At 35.6% G+C, this 23568-nt stretch overlaps 1 protein-coding gene across 1 annotated transcript; it reads left to right on the plus strand.

Moving 5' to 3' along the window:
- Positions 1 to 701: 701 nt before the first annotated feature.
- LOC129282852 (CUB and sushi domain-containing protein 3-like) lies at positions 702 to 17692 on the plus strand. The gene is made up of 17 exons (XM_064115171.1): positions 702 to 804; positions 6080 to 6271; positions 6745 to 6945; positions 7298 to 7483; positions 7637 to 7822; positions 8153 to 8338; positions 9565 to 9750; positions 9911 to 10096; positions 11121 to 11306; positions 11717 to 11902; positions 12193 to 12378; positions 13432 to 13617; positions 14022 to 14207; positions 14760 to 14951; positions 15851 to 16054; positions 16448 to 16577; positions 17396 to 17692. The coding sequence occupies exons 1-17, from the start codon at positions 702 to 704 to the stop codon at positions 17574 to 17576; spliced, it is 3063 nt and encodes a 1020-aa protein (XP_063971241.1). The 3' UTR covers positions 17577 to 17692.
- Positions 17693 to 23568: the final 5876 nt, after the last annotated feature.

Here is a 23568-nt window from a genome sequence, read left to right on the forward strand (position 1 = left end):
AATAGACTGATGTTACTTATTTTTAACTAGATGTCAGTTGTGGTAGTTTTAGGTAAAGCAGATACAGTATACATGGTAAACGCAGCTCGTCTTTGGGCCTCATCGTTTATTTAGGCTTTGGAGACATCAACATTACCAACTTTTGAGTTTCAAATGGTGATGCACGCAGGCATAACGGTCTTATGTATTTAACCTTTTCTCCTTCATCTTTTCATTTTGAATTTATAGTATTTTGTTAATATTCCTCCTCATATTCATTTTTTTTTGTACGAATACCGGTCCATTTTACAAATATAACAGAGCCATCGTAAAAAATACAAGATATTTCTGCCTCGCTCCTCAAGTGAGTGAGTAGGCTAACAACTATCGATAAATATCTTAAAACAGTACGAGAAGCAATACCAGGTGATTTTGAATTTGAAATAAATAACACCCCCCCCCCCCATTAGATACGATGATGAAAGTTTTATCATCTGAAAAGTGTGCAAATATATATTAGCATTCATCCTTTACAAAAAATATGCACTGATTATCAAGATCATTTTCGATTGACATTCATGAAGGTTCTAAATTGAATCGATTAATTAAGCAATGGTGCCCAACACGTGTCGCGAACATTTGTCTAAGGGTTGATGACTGCATCTTTAATAAAATGTTATTGTAGTTTTGTGTGGGTTTTGTTTATTACCGGCTCGATAACTATGACCCTCGTGTTGAGGTGCACTACAACATTGCATACAACAAACTGCATGTTTACTCCATACACAACCAAATTCCAAGCATTCGTCGTGTACCACAAACCAGGTGAGATGTTAGAACATTTGGCTTAGATTCACGTTGTGTCATTTTTTTCCGAAGAGTTAAGCAAGAATCCCTTCTCGATTAGCAAAGGTTTATTTACGGATATAGCTTATTTGCATGATGGCTTGTCGGAATCGGCTAACATTCCTGAGAACTTATATGCTTTGAACCTTGGTCTACGTTGTATTTGATATTATTAATATGGAAAAAATGTCTAGTGAAGACAAAACAAAACAAACATACATATGTCTATGCTGACACTTTAAGGTGGCTTTTGCTAGGATGTCTGTGTTTGACCGTTCAGTTCTGAGGGCCTCATATTTCTAACATATCTAGGACATGTGACCTTTGAGTTGAAACATCCAAAGGTGAAAGTAAAAACTAGAATTTTAATTCGTCACGAGGACGAATTAGGTGATCTGTCTCTGATTTCATGATCACGAAGACAATCAGCATGTTTGTTGAGATCAATATGATCATCATGATGAAAACTGAACTTACGAAAAGAATGTGTTGAATGCTCTTGAAAAAGAGGGAAATGAGAAAGTAGTGTGAATAAGTGTAGGTCATACACATATTGTACATGTACATATTGTACATTAAAAGGGATTTTAACCTCTTTTATTGTCCAATGTTTTATTTTTTATACACTGTAATGGTCATGAAGGACAATTTGTGAAAAAAAAAAAAAATTATCATATTCACCCCTGGGCTCGAACCGTGGACCCTAGAGACGCAAGTCTGATGCCTTGCCAATTGAGCTACACTATTTCCCATATACTTTACACATAAGCAAATTAAGAGGATCTCAAATCAAATTTTGCAAGTGAAATACTGGCATGATCCAGGCATCTGATCGGAAAATGGAGACCACATTTCCAATAGCTTTGAATCTCAGCTACAACTTACTCAAGGCTCGAAGAAAATAGACAAGGAAAAATTGAGATATGGCTCGCGAAATAGAGGAAAGTAGAATCCAGTTTTGAGAAAAAGTCATTTCCCATAGAGATTGCACACAAAATGAGCGGAAATGACATGCCTCTATAACTTGCCATTTTTAAGGGTTATCCGTTACTTTGAATGTAAATATAGCCATCACATTAAAAAAGAGTATGTCTTCTGCTACAATATATAAGAGACTGAGCGAAAATTAACCAACATTTACGGAGTTAGAGTCAAATTTGGATAACTATGATGACGTCATAATTAGCAAAATTGAAATTTTGAGTTCCGACGCCATTTTGATGACGTCATGATGAAATTAAGGGTCAAAATTGGCATGAAATCATATTTCCCATCCATACTCTATTCGAATATGAAAAAAATTGGGGGTCAACGGACATCCTGAAGAGCTATAATGAATTTTGTATAGGCATGTTTTTGCACATTTATTGTCTATGGTTAGTGCGCGCGCGCGCGCGTGCTATTCAATTCAATTCAATTCATTTATTTTCTCTTTCAATCTTTTTACATTTACAATGATAGTTCAATATACATATTTACAAAATATAACATTTAAATCATTTTTTAAAATACAATAATACCATGAAATCGAAAGGGAAGGAGACCAACTAAAAAGCAGAGCTTGTAGGGTGAAGGCCCCCTTTTATAAGTAAATTTTATGAATTAAAAATAAGATAAAATAAAGAAATAAACAATATATATATATATATATAATGAATAAAAAAAATTAAAAAAATAAAAATTAAATTAAATAATAATAAAAATAAATGATTCAGTATACACTGTATACAGAAATCATAAAACGATTAAACATATATACAAAGAGAAATTAATAAACACATTTACATATTAAGTTCTGAATTACATTACTTTGGGAAAAAACGATAATCTAATATGAATTCAGAAGATATTTTTTAAGTTTTCCTTTGAAATTGTGTATTGAATTACATTGTATAATATCCTTTGAAAAAGAATTCCATAATTTTGGACCAGTAAAAACAAATGTCTTCTGTGCAAACGATGTTCTATTCAGAGGTAAATGAAAGGAACTCGCCTGGCGAGTGAAGTGTTTATGAATTGTATCATTTTTTATAAACATATTATTAAAAGGTAACGGTAATTGTTTATTGATAAACTTGAACATTAACTGTCCGAGTTGAAAAGAATATAAATCTTTAATCTTCAAGACTTTATTTCTCAAAAACAGAATATTTGTATGTGCCCTGAATTCTGCATGACTAATAATACGAATCACTCTTTTTTGTAAAATAAAAAGACTATTAATTTGATAATTCGCTGCATTACCCCACGCAACAAACTTTGATGGAGGCTAACTTTGATGGAGGCTAACTTTGATGGAGGCTAATTCAGTTATTACTTGTCGTAGAAGGTTGATCAAGATATCAAATTACTCAGAATTATATTATTGATGAATTGATATTAAAAAAATGGCGATCCTATGTTGCATAGTGCTGTTACGCGCGAGAACGCGCGCGTAACCGTGCGTGCGCGCAAATTTAGAAATGCTTAAAATGACCTGAATCATACCTTACTTCGGTCAAAAAGTGATTTTGAGCATTTTTAACTTTTGACCTTTACATGACATGGACTGTTGACCCTTGACCTGAAGTTAATGTGATGTAAATATTGTTAATTTTGATAATTAATAATGAAGATAATGATTGATAATGTGATTTTACAAAATGGTGTCTAGACAACGTCCTGACGACTTTTTGACCTTGAACCTGTTTCGTACAAATGACATGATAAGGCCCCATATCTGATGATATTTTGAAGATAATTGATGATGTTGATGTGAAGATTTTGGTGGAACAAGAAAAGGGTGGAAAAATAAAAATTAAGAAATAAATAAATGAATAATAAATAAGAAAGAAAATTTGTACGAAATTAATAGTTGATCTGTCGATTGACAGATCACCTAATTAACAGATGCCTTTGAATTGTTTAAGCATATTAAGCGGGATGCTGGTTTGCGACTCCATGGCGGAGTTGATCATTATTCTGGCGTCGTTGAACATTTTATTTTCGGCCGTTGGGACTCATGAAAATTTGCAGCGCACTCTTCAACTTTAGACGTGGATATCGGCAAGCATGTGTCATTGGTTCTTTATATAAAGGGAGCTCAAGTGGTATGTCATAATTACATTTGCACATACTTGCCAATTTGCCCACTTGACAATTGACCCAGCAATGCGCGTTATTCCTTTGACCACAAAAAAGCTACACGTTCACACCATCATTTGTCAAACAGATTTGTGAAACTTCAGATGCCACAAACCAGGTGAGACCTATAAACTACAACGAAAAAAGGTAAATTAACAAAGCTACAAATTGTTCAAAAGGTAAAAGAGCAGCTCCTCTCAAATTATTTTAAACCATGGGTTTGCATTCTTCAAGTGATGATAATGTGTGGGGTTTTTTTTTTTGAGGATCGGATGCTGTTCAATCATCGTCGATATCAGGATTGTCTTGACCATATTGATATTTCCGAGTTCACGACACGCTTATTGTCCTTTACCCGTCTTGCATAGGCTTAAGAGCGAGCTCTCACAATCTTTGTCCTGGTGAGTAAGAGTAATAGTTGTCCAAGAATATCACCGAGCATTGAGAGTGAGTTTTCGTGGTTTTTCTTGTCGGTTCAACAAATGATACGCGTTAATTTAAGGAGATGTAAAAAAAAAACAGTTGTTCATTTTGTTTGCACACGAACAGAGGTGAGGATAAGGTTTATAAACTCTTTCATTTACTTAGAAATACCTGATAAACTATTTCATTCACATTAAATTACGATATAATCTCGTTCGTTGACTTAAAATTACTATTTCTGGAACCTGAATGATGTATGTTTACAAACAAACTCCAAGCATTGGTCAGATACCACATATCAGATTACGAATTCCATTCAATAGCAAGGACCAAAAAATATGCAAGTACAAGAAACATCAGAAATTATATCACCAATTCATGACAACTATTGGTGAGAGGTTAAGCGTGTTCAATATTCGACATCAGCATGATCAAAGTGGTGAAACTTGGGCCACTACTATTATGATGATTTCGAAACACATTAGCTGTATTGTGCCGCAAGTCTCAAGTCTCTAAAGTCATTCCACATTTGATATAGCTAAGGGGATTTGCAAGGATTATGTTCGTTTATATTTGTATCTACCATTGCTGTTAGAATGAGACACAGTTTGCTTTATGGTGTTTGGTGAGGAATCCGGTTTTTTATCTGCTAGTCCTCAGAACGATATCCTCAAAATAGTCTGAAATTGGTAAAAGTTCTGCAAAATTTGAACACATTCGTCAGACAGAAAGTCCGCAGAGACTGCTCCACTTAAATGCAAAGTTATTGCTTTGGTTAGATATTTAACAGTCCCCCCCCCCCCCCCCCCGCGCCCCACGAGCCACACATGTATGTCCGAAGTGACGAGATGCTTTAAATGAGATTGAAAACTCTGATACTATTCGTTCATCAACTTTAATTCCTAAAGATACCAAGCATTCTATATTGTCAGATGCTTCAAATATATTTACTACTTCATTTATTATGTAATATATCTACAGATTCAGATTCATTAACTTATTGTCCTCAATGGAATTCATTCGGTTTGCATTACAAAGTATACATACATTATTTAAAATTTTACATATATTATACCGCACAATAATATACATCATGCACGCCATATATGTCATTATTTCACTTATTATATTGTTACATTATTATATTATTATTTTACATGTATAATCACTTAAAGATTTGTTAACTGGTTGAAGGAGTGAAATTTGATGAAGTACAGGTGACTGGCGAAGTGACAAGATATGGGCTTATTCAGTGTAGTTCATTATACATGTATTTGCGGATAGGAAGCGAAACAAAGGAATTAAGGAAGTGTGAAGTACGTGTTTTCATTGACCTGTACCGTTTCCTGAGCGCATGGGTGTAGAGGGTGATTATCATTTTCTATTATCTGTGAGACATGTTTCAAGATCATATTATTGCATTCATTTGCCAGATTTGTCACTTCACCAGTCATCTTGCAAGCATAGTTTGCTATTGTCTGTATTTTTTTAGGTCACTTTCCTGCACCCACCGAACCAAACAACACAGCTGAAGAGCATGACACTTTCAATTACGGATTTATAGAATAGTTTCAGAATTACCCTATCAACATGGAATGAATTAATTTTTCTAAGAAAGTATATCCGTTGCATCCGTTGCTGTGCCCTATGAGACTTATAGCAGTTGGAAAATAACAAAAATTGTATTTTTTTCTAAATCTATTTACAGGAGCAACCAACTGTAGCGCCCCATCCACCCCAGCTCATGCACACCTCACAGACCGCCGATTGAACTACAACTACGGTGACAGGATTACTGTAACTTGCAATACCAGCTCGGATAGCTTCACCATTCAGTGCCACAACAAGGGACTATGGAGTGGACCCCACATCTCATGTCCTGCACCTGCATATGCAGTCGGTAAAATCGAAGTTCTTATTCAATATTCGTAGAAGAAAAAGCATGAGCAAGACATGCACATATCACCACATGCAAAAGATTAGCAAACAACAATTGTACTATCAATTTGTTATCACAAAAATTAGTAACAGTAAAGAAGCAATGCATTGATTATCCTCTAGGATCTTATCATTAATACACATGTAAAGCACTCTCTTTAATGTTCTTAAATGAAAAGATAATCCCATACGTAAGCTTTAATGTAGCTTATTACGGCCATAAAGTGTTCGTGAATTTAACAAAATTCATTCAACATGATTATTTCAAATAAAATATATAAATTTAGAAATGCTGTAATCGATTAAAATAATAATCATCATCTTTTTCTTCGAATCTTTACTGTGTTGCAATAAAGTGGAAGCAGTCATGTTTCTCTTGCCAGATAGACCTTGATAATAGATCATGCGTTTTGTTCTTCTTTAAATCTCTTCCAGGTCTTCCAGATCTTCCAGCCAAATGTAGCGCTCCTTTAATTCCGAGGTACTCCGCGATTCAATCACTTCAGTTGAGCTATAACCATGGGGAAAGTGTGACTGTACAATGTGACAATAGCAGTGTTCAACCCTTTACACTTCGATGTAATACCACAGGGTTATGGATTGGCCATATGCAGCAGTGTCCTCCGCCAATTGCAGGTGATTAATTACAGATCCTTCCGTCTAACACCTAAACCAAGATTGATGGAAAGGTCAATCGGTAAAAAAATTACAAGACGTCAACAAAACCCAAGTAAATTAACACTATTAATTGACAGAGGTACATTCGTTAAACTACAGTAAATACCTGATAATATTTCCTAGGATTTGCATCTTGTCCATCAATGATTTAACTTTTTACGTGGACAGAAATGTCGATAGTGTATTTCCTCTTAAAATTTTCGTATCAATTACTGACTCGAGTTGCAAGTAAAATAAATGTCCACCAGTTTAACGTCATGTAATCCTTTTGAATTCCACATGTACTTACAATGTGTATTTAACATTACAGAGCCGGTACGATGTAACAGTCCGTACATCCCGAGGTATGGGTCAATTGATAACCTTCGTCTGGACTACAGTGTTGGCGCCAGTGTAAGAATCACATGTGACAACAGTACAGACAGCTATAACATTCGGTGTAACTCTGACGGATTCTGGACGGGAAGCGTTCTTTCTTGTCCGGCACCAATTATAGGTAGTGACATGATTTCATTCAATTTCACTCGTTGTTTTGTCGTCGATGGTTTGTTTGTGGGTCGGGAGCAACGGAACCATATAATTCTTTATGTCAACTTAAGGTGATAATCACTAATTAACTTACATTTTCAGCCGTTGCTTTTTTTTTCAGACCCAGAGAAATGCAGCGCCCCTTATGTTCCAAGGTATGCAACAATCCAGGGCCTCAAAATGAGCTACGACTTCAATGAACGAATAACCGTAACGTGCGACAACAGTACTACACAGTTTACCCTCAGATGTGACGTGCATGGCCTTTGGAGCGGTCCAGTGGTGTCTTGTCCAGAACCTTACAGACGTAAGAACATAAATAAATTTGGATCTCTGATTGATTGCGTAATATTCATACGTAGAAGTTGTTTGACATATTTCTCTTATTGTGCACCTATCTGAAATATCTTGTTTTCTCTTTCTCCCCCCCTCTCCATTTTATTTAAGTAGGTATATTTTATTTAAGTAGGTATATTTTATATCGATGTCCGCTTTGTTTTGTTATTTTCATTTTTTCCCGACTTATTATCTCTGAAATGAAATCTCGTTCTTCGTGAACGTTCAACATTCATGTGCTTAATACGATTACTTTTCTTACCCTGAACCTAACACAATTTTCTGAAATGTATGTTTCCAGCCCCTACAAGGTGCAACGCTCCTAGCATTCCAAGATATTCATCAGTTCAGAATCTTCAAGCATCTTACGACCTTGGCTTCAGGGTAAATGTAAGATGTGATAACAGCTCGGTTCAATTCGCACTCAGATGTCGCACAGGTGGACTCTGGGAGGGACAGGTAGCAAATTGCCTGACACCTATAGCAAGTAAGTCTGGTTTGTGAAGAATTGAAATTAGGAATATACTTAACAAAATAACGTATGTTACATGTAAGACAAAATCGGAAAAGGCCCATGAGCATTTTTACAGTGTACAAACTTTTAACTGTGTCATTGTATTTTGGAAATCATTCAATTTAGAGAGATTTTATGATTTATATTAATTTGTATTTGTGACTTTGTAATGTTTATACACACACACTCATACCATACTCTGGTAACCATGTGGTAAATACAGGGTTACCACAAATGTTACTCACATGTGTTGCACACTGTGTTAAATAGTGAGGTTATAGTGTGGTCTTTCCATAAGTGTATATACATATATATTTCCAATTCTAATTAAAACCACGACATTTAACTTTTCTAACAGTCAATTATGTCTAAACAATAGAACTCGAACTCTTTATCACTTGGTAGCGCCCCTTACGTCCCAAGATAACAGTAACATTTGACAACAGTGCTACACAGTTCACCATCAGCTGTCACACGCCTGGCCAATGAAGTGGTCCAGTTGTGTCTTGTCTAGAAACTCATTGACATATTTGGACCAATTCAAAGTATTTGTTAAGAATTCCGAATCAAAATCTCTGCAGTTGTCCATAAAATTTGTTAAATTGCCCATTTCTGATCCATAATTCGGTATCATTATCAGATAATGGAATCATAACGTTTAATACATCCCTGTAATGTTGTTAGTATCTTAAAATATACCATGGTAGCTTGTTTATAACCCTTCAGACGCAAGACTTTGATTCAATGAAAATCCCTGTGATTCTCGTCACAAATATACGTTTCAATGATTATTCTCTATCTGGAATTCAGTATATGGTGTGTATAATGCTAATACGTAAACATACACATCAGTAGTTCAATGTTTCGTAGTATTTGGAAAAATAGAAAATGTTCTTTTTCACAAGACTCTTTATTTTGTATGAAATCCATCGTGAAGTACATGAATCGTCTGTCAGAATGATTTTTTTCGAATTTGCCTACTTATTTATCTGGTAATATTATAATTTTGGATCTTGACTATCAAAGATTTAATGTGATTAGTACTTAATACATAAATAAATGTTGTTAAAGGATTTCCATTTAAAATTATCTTATAAATTATTAGCTCGAGTAACATGTCAAATTAATTATCTAACGACTATGTCATGTCCCCATTGCATAAGACATCCTTTATTTACAATGTGTTTGTAACATTACAGAACCGATACGATGTAACAGTCCGTACATCCCGAGGTATGGGTCTATTGATAACCTTCGTCTGGACTACAGTGTTGGCGACAGTAGCAGGATCACATGTGACAACAGTGCAGACAGCTATAACCTTCAGTGCAACTCTGACGGATTCTGGACGGGAAGCGTTCTTTCTTGTCCGGCACCAGTTGAAGGTAGTGATATGTTATTCATTCAGGTTCACTCGCTATTCTGTCGTTACTGTTGATTGTTTATATGTGGGTTGGATTAAAGCTCGGACAACGGATCCGTAACAGTCTTCTTACTTCATGTCACCTGATATTGCTCTTACATTTTCATTTTTTTCCCCAACAGCTCCGGAGAAGTGCAGCGCCCCTTACGTCCCAAGGTATGCCACAATCCAGGCCCTGAGGATGAGCTACGACTTCAATGAACAAATAACCGTAACGTGTGACAACAGTACTACACAGTTTACCCTCAGATGTGACGTGCATGGCCTTTGGAGTGGCCCAGTTGTGTCTTGTCAAGAACCTTACAGCCGTAAGACTTTCATTCGGTTGGATGGAAATGCCTGCGATCGTTGACAAAATAATTGAATTCCTCTTTTTGATCCGAAATTAAGATTTTGGATAAATCGTTATCAAGTTTGATACATGGATTAAACAAACATATAGGATATGAAGATGTTAATTTGTATACAAAGCACCTTGTCACAAAACTTCTAGTTAGCTTTTATTTTCCTCGTACTAATGCATTGTTCCCATGTGACACGTTTTGCTGTTTTGCTTCTTACCATTCACTGAAACTGTTGTAGTTATAGCAGTTAAACATGAAACAAAAATCGGTTGGAATATTACAACGCTAGTTCGAAGGCACAGTGTGTTACTTTTGTAAGGATGTTATATACTTTTATAAATCTTTCGAGCAGGCAACTGGACTAACATAATGACTGAGATCTAGGGCCCACTCATTATCATTGAATCTGAAAATGGCTGTATTTTTTAATAAGTGGCTCGATTTACTGTTCCACATAAATGTTCAATGGTTATGTCATGTCACCCTTGAGCAGGAGCCGCAGAAGCGGGGCAGGGGCTTCAGCCCCCCCCCCTCCCCACTTGTTTTCCAAAACCGTGTACAAAAACGTAAAAATGACCATAGGATTGTGTTTTTGCATGGACAGCCCCCCCCCCCCCACCCCCCACTTTGAAAACCGTTCCGCGGCCCCTGTTAAGTATGTGTTTCATAACTCTGGTGGATTCTGGATGGGAAGCGTTCTTCCTTGTCCATCGCCAATTGAAGGTAATGATACTATTTCATCCAATTCAGTAGATATTTTTTCTTCTTTCTTAATGATTTATATGTGCGTTGAGGTAAAGCAGATCCATGAATACACCTTACTTTTTTGTTATCTTAGAGTGGGCATGCAAGGATACGATGACCGGGGTGATAAAAACATCTTTAAAGCGTTTAGAGACGTCGTTCCGACGTGTTAAGCGCTATGTAAATGTTGAATATCATTATCAATCCCTATTGTTTTTGTATTTTTTAATTCTTTTCTTCACAGCTCCAGAGAATTGCAGTGCCCCGTACGTCCCAAGGTATGCAACAATCCAGGGCCTCAAAATTAGCTACGACTTCAATGAACGAATAACCGTAACATGTGACAACAGTACTTCACAGTTCACGCTCAGATGTCACACCCATGGCCTATGGAATGGCCCAGTAGTGTCTTGTCCAGAACCTTACAGACGTAAGAATCTAAATCAATTCTTAATTTTGTGAAGCTGTCAAGAGTGTGTATCATAATCCCTGTGATTGTCGACAAAGATGATTCAATGTTCGTATTCTGATTAAGAATTTAGCTTTTGGAATCTTCATAACATAATATTGGTATATGAAAGAAATTCAACGCATCTCTATAAATGTATTGATATTTAACAACGTATACATTGTTTTTATATTTCATTTCAAGTAGCATGTATATCGATGTTAGATTTTTGTTCAATTTTCGGGATTTGGTTTTTTCTTCAACATTGTAACGGGTTTTTTTATTCTTATTCAACATCACTTTTTCTTAGACGTTGAACTATGTCCTAATGTTAAAATGTGTAGCAAACATGAATAGCATTTATTTCGATTTTAATCATTTTGTTTCCACAGCCCCAGTGCAGTGCAGCGCCCCTTACGTCCCAAGGTATGCCACAATCCAGGACCTCAAAATGAGCTACGATTTCAATAAAAGAATAACCGTAACGTGTGACAACAGTACTATACAGTTCACCCTCAGATGTGACGCGCATGGCCTTTGGAGTGGTCCGGTGGTGTCTTGTCCAGAACCTTACAGACGTAAGACAGTAATCCAATTATAGAAACAATCTTTCTGCGATCTACCTACTGACCTTCAGGAAAGAAGACAGTAACCAACAGTGTGTTCACGATGTGGAACGCCATGTGAAATCACCTTCACAATATCAAATTTGAGTATTTGAGTAGTTGAACTATGTCCTAATGTTAAAATGTGTAGCAAACATGAATAGCATTTATTTAGATTTTAATCATTTTGTTTCCACAGCCCCAGTGCAGTGCAGCTAACATGAATAGCATTTATTTCGATTTTAATCATTTTGTTTCCACAGCCCCAGTGCAGTGCAGCGCCCCTTACGTCCCAAGGTATGCCACAATCCAGGACCTCAAAATGAGCTACGACTTCAATGAAAGAATAACCGTAACGTGTGACAACAGCACTACACAGTTCAGCCTCAGATGTGACGCGCATGGCCTTTGGAGCGGCCCGGCGGTGTCTTGTCCAGAACCTTACAGACGTAAGACAGTAATCCAATTGTAGAATAAATCTTTCTGCGATCTACCTACTGACCATCAGGAAAGAAGACAGCAACCAACAGTGTGTTCACGATGTGGAACGCCATGTGAAATCACCTTCAAAATATTAAATTTGAGTATTTCGAAAGCATGAATCGCATATTGACATAGTCAATCATGATTGCGAACACGCTGTGAACAGTCAGAGTGTACATATGTTCACAATGTGAAAATATCTTCACACTCTTGAATTTGAGTATTTTAATAGTGTAAATAAATATGTTCGCATTGTGTTTTTTTCCAGCAGGGTATCGGCAAAGTACATGATTTCCTTGATTTTAATACATATCAGTAGTTCAATACGTCTTAGTAATAGTATTTTTATGTTAAATATATATTTATACAGAGAGGCTATAGCCCATCACGATAATTGGTTCAGAATCAAAGTTCATAATAATGACACAGGAATTAAAAAAGAGATGGGATAAAACAAACTTTCTAGTTTATTACACATATCGTCCAATGCATGTTTAAGTGATTAGCTTAATCGCTAAAAAGGCTACAGGAATTTAAATTATAAATGAATGGAGCAATCACACAGCGACACACAGGTCCCGGGGGATGTCCCAGTAGACCGGGGTTATCTGAGCACATTGTGTGTCTGTGTGTGGCCGAGTGGGGTACACGCAGACACATACCTTCTTCAGATTATCCCCGTTTGCCGGGACATCAACAGAATGGTTTGTGTGTGGCTGTGTTATTTTTATCATTCATTTTATTTTTTATGTTAATTTCCTGTAGCATATTTGTGACTGAGCCTATCACTAAAATGTATCCGTGAAGGATATGTGTAATAAACCGGGAATTTTGTTTAATCCCATCGCATTTTCATTTGTCTTTCTTTTGTCATTTGGTATTTGTTGTTTTAAAAAACATGACTAAAGTTAATATAATTTGTTTTTTCAGTCTTAAATTGAATTGATACGCTAAGACTAAGAATATCTCTGATAACTATTATCCTATCATTCCATCATTTATTTATTTTTTATTCACAGCTCCCGTAAAATGCAGCGCACCATACGTTCCACGATATGCAACAATTCAAAATTTTCAAATGAGTTATGACTATAGTGATATAATCACTGTGACATGTGATGGAAGCACCACTCAGTTTATCATACAGTGTGACACAAACGGTCTATGGAAAGGACAGGCAGTAGATTGTCGAGAACCTCCACAAGGTATTTAATGATAAATTCATCAATATTTTACGGCAGTAGTCATTTATTAGAGTTAATACAGAGTCATTGTATTGGTAATGACACTGAGTTCAGATAAAATGATAATATACTGATTTTTTTTTTCTTTTTTTTTGCAAGTTTCATTACACATTTACATTATTTTCCTTTATACCTCTTTTGAATCACAATAGGTGTTATGAAAATCATCACGTTTTTATACACATAATGTATTAAATTTTACTGTCCTTTGTTTCCCCTAAAAGTATCCTGGGCGTATTGGATCATTTCCTTTACTGTGCATATTCGCGATAACTTAGAGATGAAGACAAAACATGATACTTGGGAAATCTATTCTAATTTATATTTCATTTCACGTACATTTATTTCCCCCATTTCCAAAACAGTTCCAAGACAATGCAATGCTCCTGCTATCCCAAGATATTCAAGTATTGAGGGACAACAATTGGTCTATAATGCTAATGACGAGGTAGTTGTATCCTGTGACGGAGGTAGTTCTCAGTTCACCCTTCGATGTAACAATGCTGGAATATGGACTGGACCTACCATCGTTTGCCCTGCGCCTGATCCGGGTATGGTATCTCTTTACTACTTTAGTTGTTCCCCCCCCCCCCGAAATATAGTCATGCTTATTTTCATGTATTACTTTATAATTAATTTTCGCACAGGGCATAATATAGCTGAGTTCGCAAAGGGCGTACAGCGTAATTCTAAACCACAGAGATGTTTCTATTACAAGTGAAACTTTGAAACTTAAAGTGTTTTGCGCGCCTATGTATTGCCACCGATACCTCCTTTGTAAATTGACTATTCTACAATTTTTAGAAAATTTCAAAAATCACCAACGGTACCAATCTTACCCTGATGTAATAGACAGTAAAATATTTGGAATTATACGTCGTTTTACAAGCCCGTGGCTTAAACAACAACAAAAATGGTTTAAACCTTTAACCATTAAAATAGTAGTTGTTAGAGTGACAAGAATAAAATACGTACTTAAAATTCTAATCAGCGTTTTCACTGTGTATTACACCAAGTTTAAATTGCTTGAACAGTTGAATATAATTGTCTAGTAAACCATTTCTTTTTCCATAAAATCGTATTGGCGTTTTTAAAACATACAGGTGCCACTCATCAAACCTTCTGTAGTGCTCCGGTCATTCCCCGTCATTCAACCAACCAGAATCTTCGTCTCTCATACAAACCTGGCGATAGGGTTAACGTGACATGCGATGAAGATCATAGTTCCTTCCTCTTGGTATGTCGAGAAGGGTTATGGATTGGACAAAACATAGTGTGCGAGGAACCAGATGTAGGTATGTAAAGCTCCACATTAGCGAGTTTTTCTTACAAGATGCTGTCACAACCCTCCACCGTTAGGCAAATAGAAAATCGTGTCAGGAGAGGCAAGCAATGTATTAACTAATAACTCGATGTCAAATACAAAACTAGGATTTCAATTTACACCCCCATTTTCGCAAGAACTATTTATGATTTATATGAGCAAAAATAGATAAACATTAAATATATATATTAAATGATGACCCAACCCCGCCTTAAAGGAGAATGAAACCCTTTAAACCAGCTGAATCCATATCAAAGAGAAAAATCAAAGAGACATATTGTTGAAAGTTTGAGGAAGATTGAATGAATAATAATAAAGTTATGAGCATTTGAATATTGAGATCACTAATGCCATGTAGATCCTCCCATTGGCAATGCGACCAAGATCTGTGATGTCACACACGTACAACTCCCTCATTACTTTGGTACTTATTTTACTTATATTCTCACTTTTATAGAGTCTATCACAAGATGAGGTGTTCTCTTTAATATGAGAGGACAAGTACAGATGTTTCACAACATTATATCATTGATGAATCGTTTGTCATATGATTAGAATGAGCAAAAAGAGATGTTTTGGGGTATATTTTCAGTGTCCAAAAGGGGAGAGTTGTTCATCTGTGACATCTTAGATCTTGGTCGCATTGCCAATGGGAGGATCTCCATAGCATTAGTGATCTCGACATTCAAATCCTATTCTTGTTACACAGTAACGAGTTTTAGAAATGCCACACCAGAACAAATTAAATGAGTACTGTGGATTAACCAACTACCAACAGTTTATATAGGTTGATAAAGTGAACAACAACGTCTTTCCTATTTGACTTTTTTTCATTGTAACTTCCACTCTGGCTTCCCCACTTCTCTGTAGAATGCGACCCACCAATCATACCAGCTGTTTCATCTGTCAAAAATTTAAAACCTCGCTACAAGGTTGGCGACGAGGTCAACGTTACTTGCAACGGCGACTCTGATTGGTTCATTTGGGAATGTCACCGGGATGGCAAATGGCGGGGAAGTGCCATTGATTGCCCTATTCCAAGACCATCCCTTGGCCATGTTAGAACCGTTCCAGGTATGTATTTGATCAATACATTTGGCTTTCAAGATTATGAATTACCATAACATACCATGAATGGACATCTATGCTAAAAAGTAAATTTTGTATAAAAAATCATCTTCACTAATGAACTCTAGTAAATTTCATTGTAAATGCAATTTGTTTACATCAAATGAATATTTATTCTTCTTACATTTCTTGATATGTAAAAATTAATCCATATGTATCCATCATTATCACCATACACTTTGCTTGAAAACATCTCAATACATTTACATAATTGAGAAGTTTCGCTTTTTTCTTTACTACCCGGAAAAAGGGAAAACAGTGGTTATTTGAGTGTTTAAGTATAACATAAAGCACCAAATATGATATGGAAAAAAATAAACCTTTTGGTGTTTTGTATAGGAAATACTGCAGATAGAAAAGCTGAGAATGAGAGCACAGGTTTCTTAACTACGGCCCTGCTTGTAACTGCGCTGATCGTTTTCGTTTTGGTGCTGATGTCAATGGCAGGTCTCTCTATCTTCGTGAAACGGTTTGTATTACGCTAATTAACCTTTATCATTATACTGTATATATATATATTTTCACCCGAAAAAGGAAATTATAATTGGTATAGTGTCGAAAATATGTCTATCTGACGGTCAATCGGATCGGGGTCGCCCTAGCCACTAACCCGTCTCTGTGGTCTAGTGGTTAAGGCACCGGCGTTCAAAGCTGGGGGCCCGGGTTCGATTCCCGGCAGAGACATTTTTTCCAAAGGGTAGATAGCTCTGGGGAACCTTGATTTAAGCTACGCCTACCATTGTTCTCTTCATCCATTTCTTTACAATATTTAAATAAAAAGAGTTGCCAAAGCTGTTGTACATGTATAACTTTACACATTTGTATACGTTCCCCCTACGTGTACTGTATCAAAGCAATAGCTTTGATCCAGCTGAAGCATGGCGGCTTGTCATTGTTCGAAACCCACCTTCACCCGAAAAAGGAAATTATAATTGGTATAGTGTCGAAAATATGTCTATCTGACGGTCAATCGGATCGGGGTCGCCCTAGCCACTAACCCGTCTCTGTGGTCTAGTGGTTAAGGCACCGGCGTTCAAAGCTGGGGGCCCGGGTTCGATTCCCGGCAGAGACATTTTTTCGGCATCACCAATTTTTCCAAAGGGTAGATAGCTCTGGGGAACCTTGATTTAAGCTACGCCTACCATTGTTCTCTTCATCCATTTCTTTACAATATTTAAATAAAAAGAGTTGCCAAAGCTGTTGTACATGTATAACTTTACACACACATATATATATACTATAACGTACTAACTTTTTTTCTTTTCGTTTTTCTATTTCTCATGGCAGTCGGGTCCGTTCATCCTCAAACGAATACCTGCATGATAAAAGTGCTGACCGGGGACCACTCCCCGACGTCCCATCGGGTTACGCAGGTTACATTGCAGGTGACAAGTCATTGTACACGGAACCCTACCTCAAACCAGACCGCAACACTCATAACTACGAGGACTATGATACCCCACGTTAAGCTATCTTGCTCGAATCGGCATTGGCAATGACGATACATTGTACGAAAAGATAAAGAAGAATGACAAAAAACATGATTACAAAACGGAATATTTACACAAAGAAACATAAATGATATAAGATAAAAAAAACATAGATGATTACTTAAAATCCATTCTGTTTGTGGTGTGTTTCATTCCTACTATTCGTTTTTTTTTCTAAGGTACAAGACACGAATAAATTTTATCTTGATTTTTTTTTGTAATACATTTTAGAAGTAACTTGCATTTTGTTGCCATGTTTATGAATAATCATTTTATACATCAAATCTCCAAAATAAGCTATTTCGATTAAAATCAAAATCATCTTAATTAAATGTTAACAAGGGCTTTATATTACTAAATCAATCAAATATTAAACCTAAATTCAAATATGAGGAACAAAGACTTGGACAATTTGAATCAATATTTCATCAGGTATGCATTGAGTTGAGTCGAAAAGAAATAAATCAAACTTGAACTTGTTTTTTCCGATATAAGTGAAATAAAAACAAAATAATTACGAGTATTGATCTTGCTTTGTATGTGTGTTTGGATCTCATGTTGATATACAGACATTGTAAATATGCGCACATTAAAAAATGGTATCTGAGTATTTCAAGCGATAGCAAAAAACGATTTTTATACCGTAATGTAGAGTTATTTTCAGATGAACAGTCGTAATGACTTTCATTACATATATTCATTGCAGTTGGCTGGGGAGAATAAAAGCTTTCAGAAGATGTGTTGAAGATATCAAGCTATGATCAAACGCTTTATTGATACAGTAATGCTAAGACACGATAGTTTTATCTCTATTCAAATATTTTAGTTCTTGGTATGCATTTATCAAGCGCCTGTAACTTATTGCAATATAATTTATAACTGTTGGTATTTATTGTTTTAGTCAATATTGGTTAAAGTTAAATATTGAGTATAGTTTTCTAGAGGTAAAGGATTCAAACGATATTTAAAAAAATACTGTATTGCAAAACTATCTGGCCCATTTTAAATGTGATTTCTATAATCAGGAAATATGTTATACTTCTGGAATTGATGGAATTAAGAGAGAAACAATAAAAACAAATAAAACGAAATTGTAGTTCATTGAGTCGTAATAATCGTCGGCGTAGCTGAGTAAAATTGATATTCCCTGAGTCATTACTGCAATTGAACAATAATCAAATTAGATATTAAGTTCTTAAATTATTCGAAATCGTATCATATATATTCCGTTTCTTCACTTCTAAGCCGGCAGATGATATTAACTGAGATGTTATAATCAACAAGTCGCCAAATCCTCAAACTTTTGTTGTCAGCTATGACTCGGAGAAAATCAATTGATACAGAAATATTAACTTGTATTAATGAAATAAATATTGTAATGAAAATTTCTTATTAACTCTTTGCACGCTGAATTAATTTTTGGGATGATAATGACAATTGTTTTCTGGTTATTTTTTTTCATCAAGATTTTCATTTTGAACAATAATTGATACCGATGATTGTTATATAAATGTTGTCCAAGATCTTTTGCCAATTAATAGCTAATATGAAGTTAGGGGAGAAAACTAATTATTACGATTGTTGAATTTGATTGTACGAATGTGCGAAATAGCGACACCAGCGTGCAAAGGGTTAATCTCCTCCCTCCTATCTTTAACCCCCCCCCCCCAAAAAAAAAAAGAGTAAAAAACAATGATGACAAACCATATGTTTATGATGCCATATACTCATAGCGTGCAAAGAGACTTAAACGCAATTCCCTACCTGTATTTTCTCAACCCATTTTGGTGTGTTTTTGCAGGCGTCTTTTGTGTGGGCATGTTCTTTACTCTAACAAAACCCTTTCGTGTGTTACAAATTTGAATTTGTTGCATATTATCATATCTTTTTTACAAACTGAAGGTCAAGCTGTCAGACGGCAGTTAGGATCAACTGTTATATTTGTTTATCATAAAGCCACAAGTCAGACCCAATTAACTTATCATCAGCTTGGATTCAGTATAGAACTCAATGATGGAATACCTTCAAATATACCACCTCGATCAACATGACAACATTGTTCAGTTGTGTTTACGGAATTGTGCATCTCCGAATCTACACATTATCTGCTACAAAAACATACCAAAATATTCGTCGGATGCCACAAACCAGGTGAGACGTTTAAAGACGATGTTGTGATCGTGAACAAATAAGAGGAACACTCTTGGTTCAATCTCCAGCAATATAATATTTAGCTTAAGTAATATCATGACAATGACAATGACAATGACATTTGACAATGACATTTATTCCCATGTCATCCATAGAGTGGGTATTGGAGAAACAATCATACAAATGTACAAAATCATAAATAGTACTTTATCAAGTAATTTACAAATCATTTAGAGTACATTAAAAAAAAAATTAAAGAGAATACAAATTTTAGCATTAAAACTAATTGTATAATTACAGTGAAAATAATACCCTGAAGCTTCAAAATATAATCAAAGTTCACTTATGATTAAAAAAAAAGAAAAAGCATAGTAACGACATCATAACATCGTTGGATATTAAACCACAGCCTTTAAAAAAAGCTCAAAATATTATATTTCGAGCGTAGCAAAGTTTAGAAAAATTTGATAATTAGGCCTTCAGTTGAGATAATGGATTAATCAAAGCTTGAAAAAAACCCAGCTTATTAACATTATAATAAGCATAAATATTTGTCTAATAGAAGGCAAGTAATGGCATCAGCATATCATTGGCTGTTATACCACTATTCAATTAACAGCTCAAAATATTGAATTTCGAGCATAACTTATTTAGAAACGAAGCATAATTTTCTTGCAAAATTGTACAAGGTTGGAACGGACTTCTGGTTTTTCAGAGTTAAATAGTTGATTCATTTTTAGTGTATTCGGTCTTTCAGTGTAATATCTTTTAAGATGAAACTTTCTTTCTTTAGCAAAAGAAGGACAAACGAATATATAGTGAAATTCATCATCAATTGATTGAAGGTTGCATGTACAAAGCCTCATGTTTCTTTGACGGTTTTCATATCTACCTGAGGTAATAGGAAGACGATGACAAAAAGTGATTCTATCTTTTTTATTCATATTGATGAGGTAACTTTCTAGACGAAGATTTTCTTTGCATATTCTGTAGTTAACACACTGAGAGTTTTCGTTTATGAACGTAAACCAATTTGGCAACTGTGAATCCTTTATTCGTAGATCTACAGCTTGCTTTACCCAACATCTGCTCGAGGAATCAGAAATGTCAAATAAATTCGTCATGCCCAATCTATCAAGAGTTGGCTCTATCTTTGTTAACCAACTTGTCTGATATATACCTTGATCAGAAAGTATCTTTACAATCTCGTAAATCATACCAGACATTTTTGTTTTACTATTGTGAACTAATCCATACCAGAAGTTTATCATTCTATTCTTAATATATTTATCTAACTTGAATCTTCCAAGTTCGCCTAAAACCATGCCGTTTGCCGTTGATTTATTAACTTTAAGAATCTGCTTGCAAAATTTCATGTGAAACACTTCTAGATCTCTAATCACATCAAAACCCCATATTTCTGACCCATAGAGGAGTATCGGTAAAACAAGTTGATCAAATAACTCAATTTGGATATCCACTGGTAAATCAAGATGATAAAGTTTTGAGCTCGTTTTGGGCTGATTTGAAGCTGGTTTATCATAGTCCTTTATGTCCTTTATACAAATCCGATAGAATATGTAACAATTCAGAAAGGCTTGGTCGACGTCAAGCTCTCTAATGTATGTGGAATAACCTGTACTTTTCCACTGGATGGACTTCATATTGGGCTAATCTTCTGAAGCCAACAATCATTTATCATCAGCTTGAATTCATATCGGCCTTACTCTGACGACGAATCATCAAACCCTATCAATTTGATTAAAGTGTACAGCTGCAATTACTAAATTATGCTCCTTTAAAACTGCACGTATTCTTCATACTCAACCACTTATCAAGCATTCCTCGGATGCCACAAACCAGGTGAGACGTTTGATATTGTTTCAAATATACATGTAAACATTATTCATCTAATTTTTAAACCGAAGGAGAGATCGGTTTTAAAACAATTTCTGGACTAAATATTCCATGGCGTATTCCCACTTGCCGAACGCATCATACTGCAGTTCTCCCTTGGTCTCTGAAGAGGTTCTTTGCAGTTTCGGTCGCGTTTCGGGGTGCAGTTTACCGATGGTTAGAACTGCGAGCCAACCGATATATTGACAAGCGCCTGCTGCTTCGTTAGCGAGTTGATATAGTTGTCTAAAACAACATGAATCCCAAAACGAATGAGTGAATTAATGGGGAATATCGAACAATGTTGAAATATTCTGCTTGTGGCAAAATATTATTACGATGATGGACAAGATCTAGACAAGTCAGGGCAAAGAATGTGCAATATGATCATGCGCCAATATTGTAATTTGAACCAAAACAATGCCACTGGCGTGATACTCTCATATGATCCATAGAAACGGGTGAATGGAATATTAGGTGGCAAAACAAAAACGTAACGATACATTTGACACTTGCCAGAGTAGTGTATGTTTATTGTTCATTTGTGTTGCATTTCACGTTATCTAATGTATTCTTATCAAGTTCTAAATTAATAATACCAGAGTACCTTTTTTTCATTTCCTGCATGGATGCTACGGATTATGGATTTCATAAGGGTATTTGATCTAGGTCACTGGCGTTCTTGTTGTCTTCTTGACAAAAGAGAGAGAAAAAGATGTGGATTACTATTCCTCCACATGCATGATCATTCATATCACCGACTTATGTTGCAAGATGGGTATAGTGGGTATGTTAAATTACTTCATACGTTAACTAAAAATACATTGTAGATCACCATCAATAATAGAGAGCATGGATTAGACTATAAACCTATAATACCCAGAAACTAGAACGTTTTAATAGGAAAAGAATTATATTGCTACTTGGTAACATACTTAGCGTGGTAAATGATATGGTGTTTTATCATTTAAGTGGGCCTTTATTACAAAACTTCACAACTCAGAATGTTGCATTATTCTGGGCAAATTTGAGTAGTTTAGGATTTGAGTTCGCGCTATCAAGGCTGCTTGTCAGTTTCTCTTTTATTCTAAAACATATGTTAACAGTATAACCTTATTTGGTAAATCATCTTAGTTCACAATGTCGTGATTGTCTTTTACATTGATTTTGTTCATTCATCAAGTTAGTTTATGCTCACTGCACGCTTAAGGCCATTCAGATCATCGCTATGAATAACTTCTAAGAAAAGAACATACATATGTGCCAAAGCGACGCAGTCGGGCTCAGGTGACAATTCTTAACCATGGCGTCGAAACCGATGTCATATTTGGAAGCCGTAGTGAAGATTTATTATGCTTAAAAAAACTTCGGTACTGATTTACATTAAATTTTATGTTTTATTTCACAATAAGGAAGAACTAATTTGTTGATATTTTACTCTCAGGTATGATTTATCTTTAACCATAGTTCTGTTTTGACATCAATCAGGGATTCTGTACTGAGGGTTCTCAAAGCCACAAAAAACCCTTAAACCTTAGGTCAGCAAGACAAACATGTATACTCGATTATCAAAATGGCGTTAGATAAAAACTGATGACACCTTTGCTTCTACGATAATTGCGACGAGCTTAATTTCGTCTAAGATGTACGGTTAGGGTTTGGGTTGCAATAGGGTTTTATATTACGGTTAGGGGAAAGTTAAGGGAAGGCATAGGGTGTGGTGTTTACCCTGGGTTTACCCAAGGTTGAAGTTGGTGCTTTGATTAGTGTGTGGAAGTAAGAGCGGATCAATTGTCCCCGGAACAAATGTCATGGAACCGATAAACTCTGTAACCTATGGTGGCGGTGTGTTTAGCTTGCATGCTCCATATCAAGGGCTTTGAGTAAGTAATGAGTAAGTAAACACTCCCTAGAATATATACT

Source organism: Lytechinus pictus, unplaced genomic scaffold, assembly GCF_037042905.1.
Source record: "Lytechinus pictus isolate F3 Inbred unplaced genomic scaffold, Lp3.0 scaffold_20, whole genome shotgun sequence".
NCBI classification, from domain to species: domain Eukaryota; kingdom Metazoa; phylum Echinodermata; class Echinoidea; order Temnopleuroida; family Toxopneustidae; genus Lytechinus; species Lytechinus pictus.

What these genes read in the sequence shown, in the direction of transcription:
- LOC129282852 (XM_064115171.1), top strand. Translation starts at nt 702, where the DNA reads ATGACCCTCGTGTTGAGGTGCACTACAACATTGCATACAACAAACTGC. An exon ending in TTGTCCAGAACCTTACAGAC is followed by an intron (nt 7,823 to 8,152) that starts GTAAGAACATAA and finishes GTATGTTTCCAG; the next exon opens with CCCCTACAAGGTGCAACGCT. An exon ending in CCATGTTAGAACCGTTCCAG is followed by an intron (nt 16,055 to 16,447) that starts GTATGTATTTGA and finishes TGTTTTGTATAG; the next exon opens with GAAATACTGCAGATAGAAAA.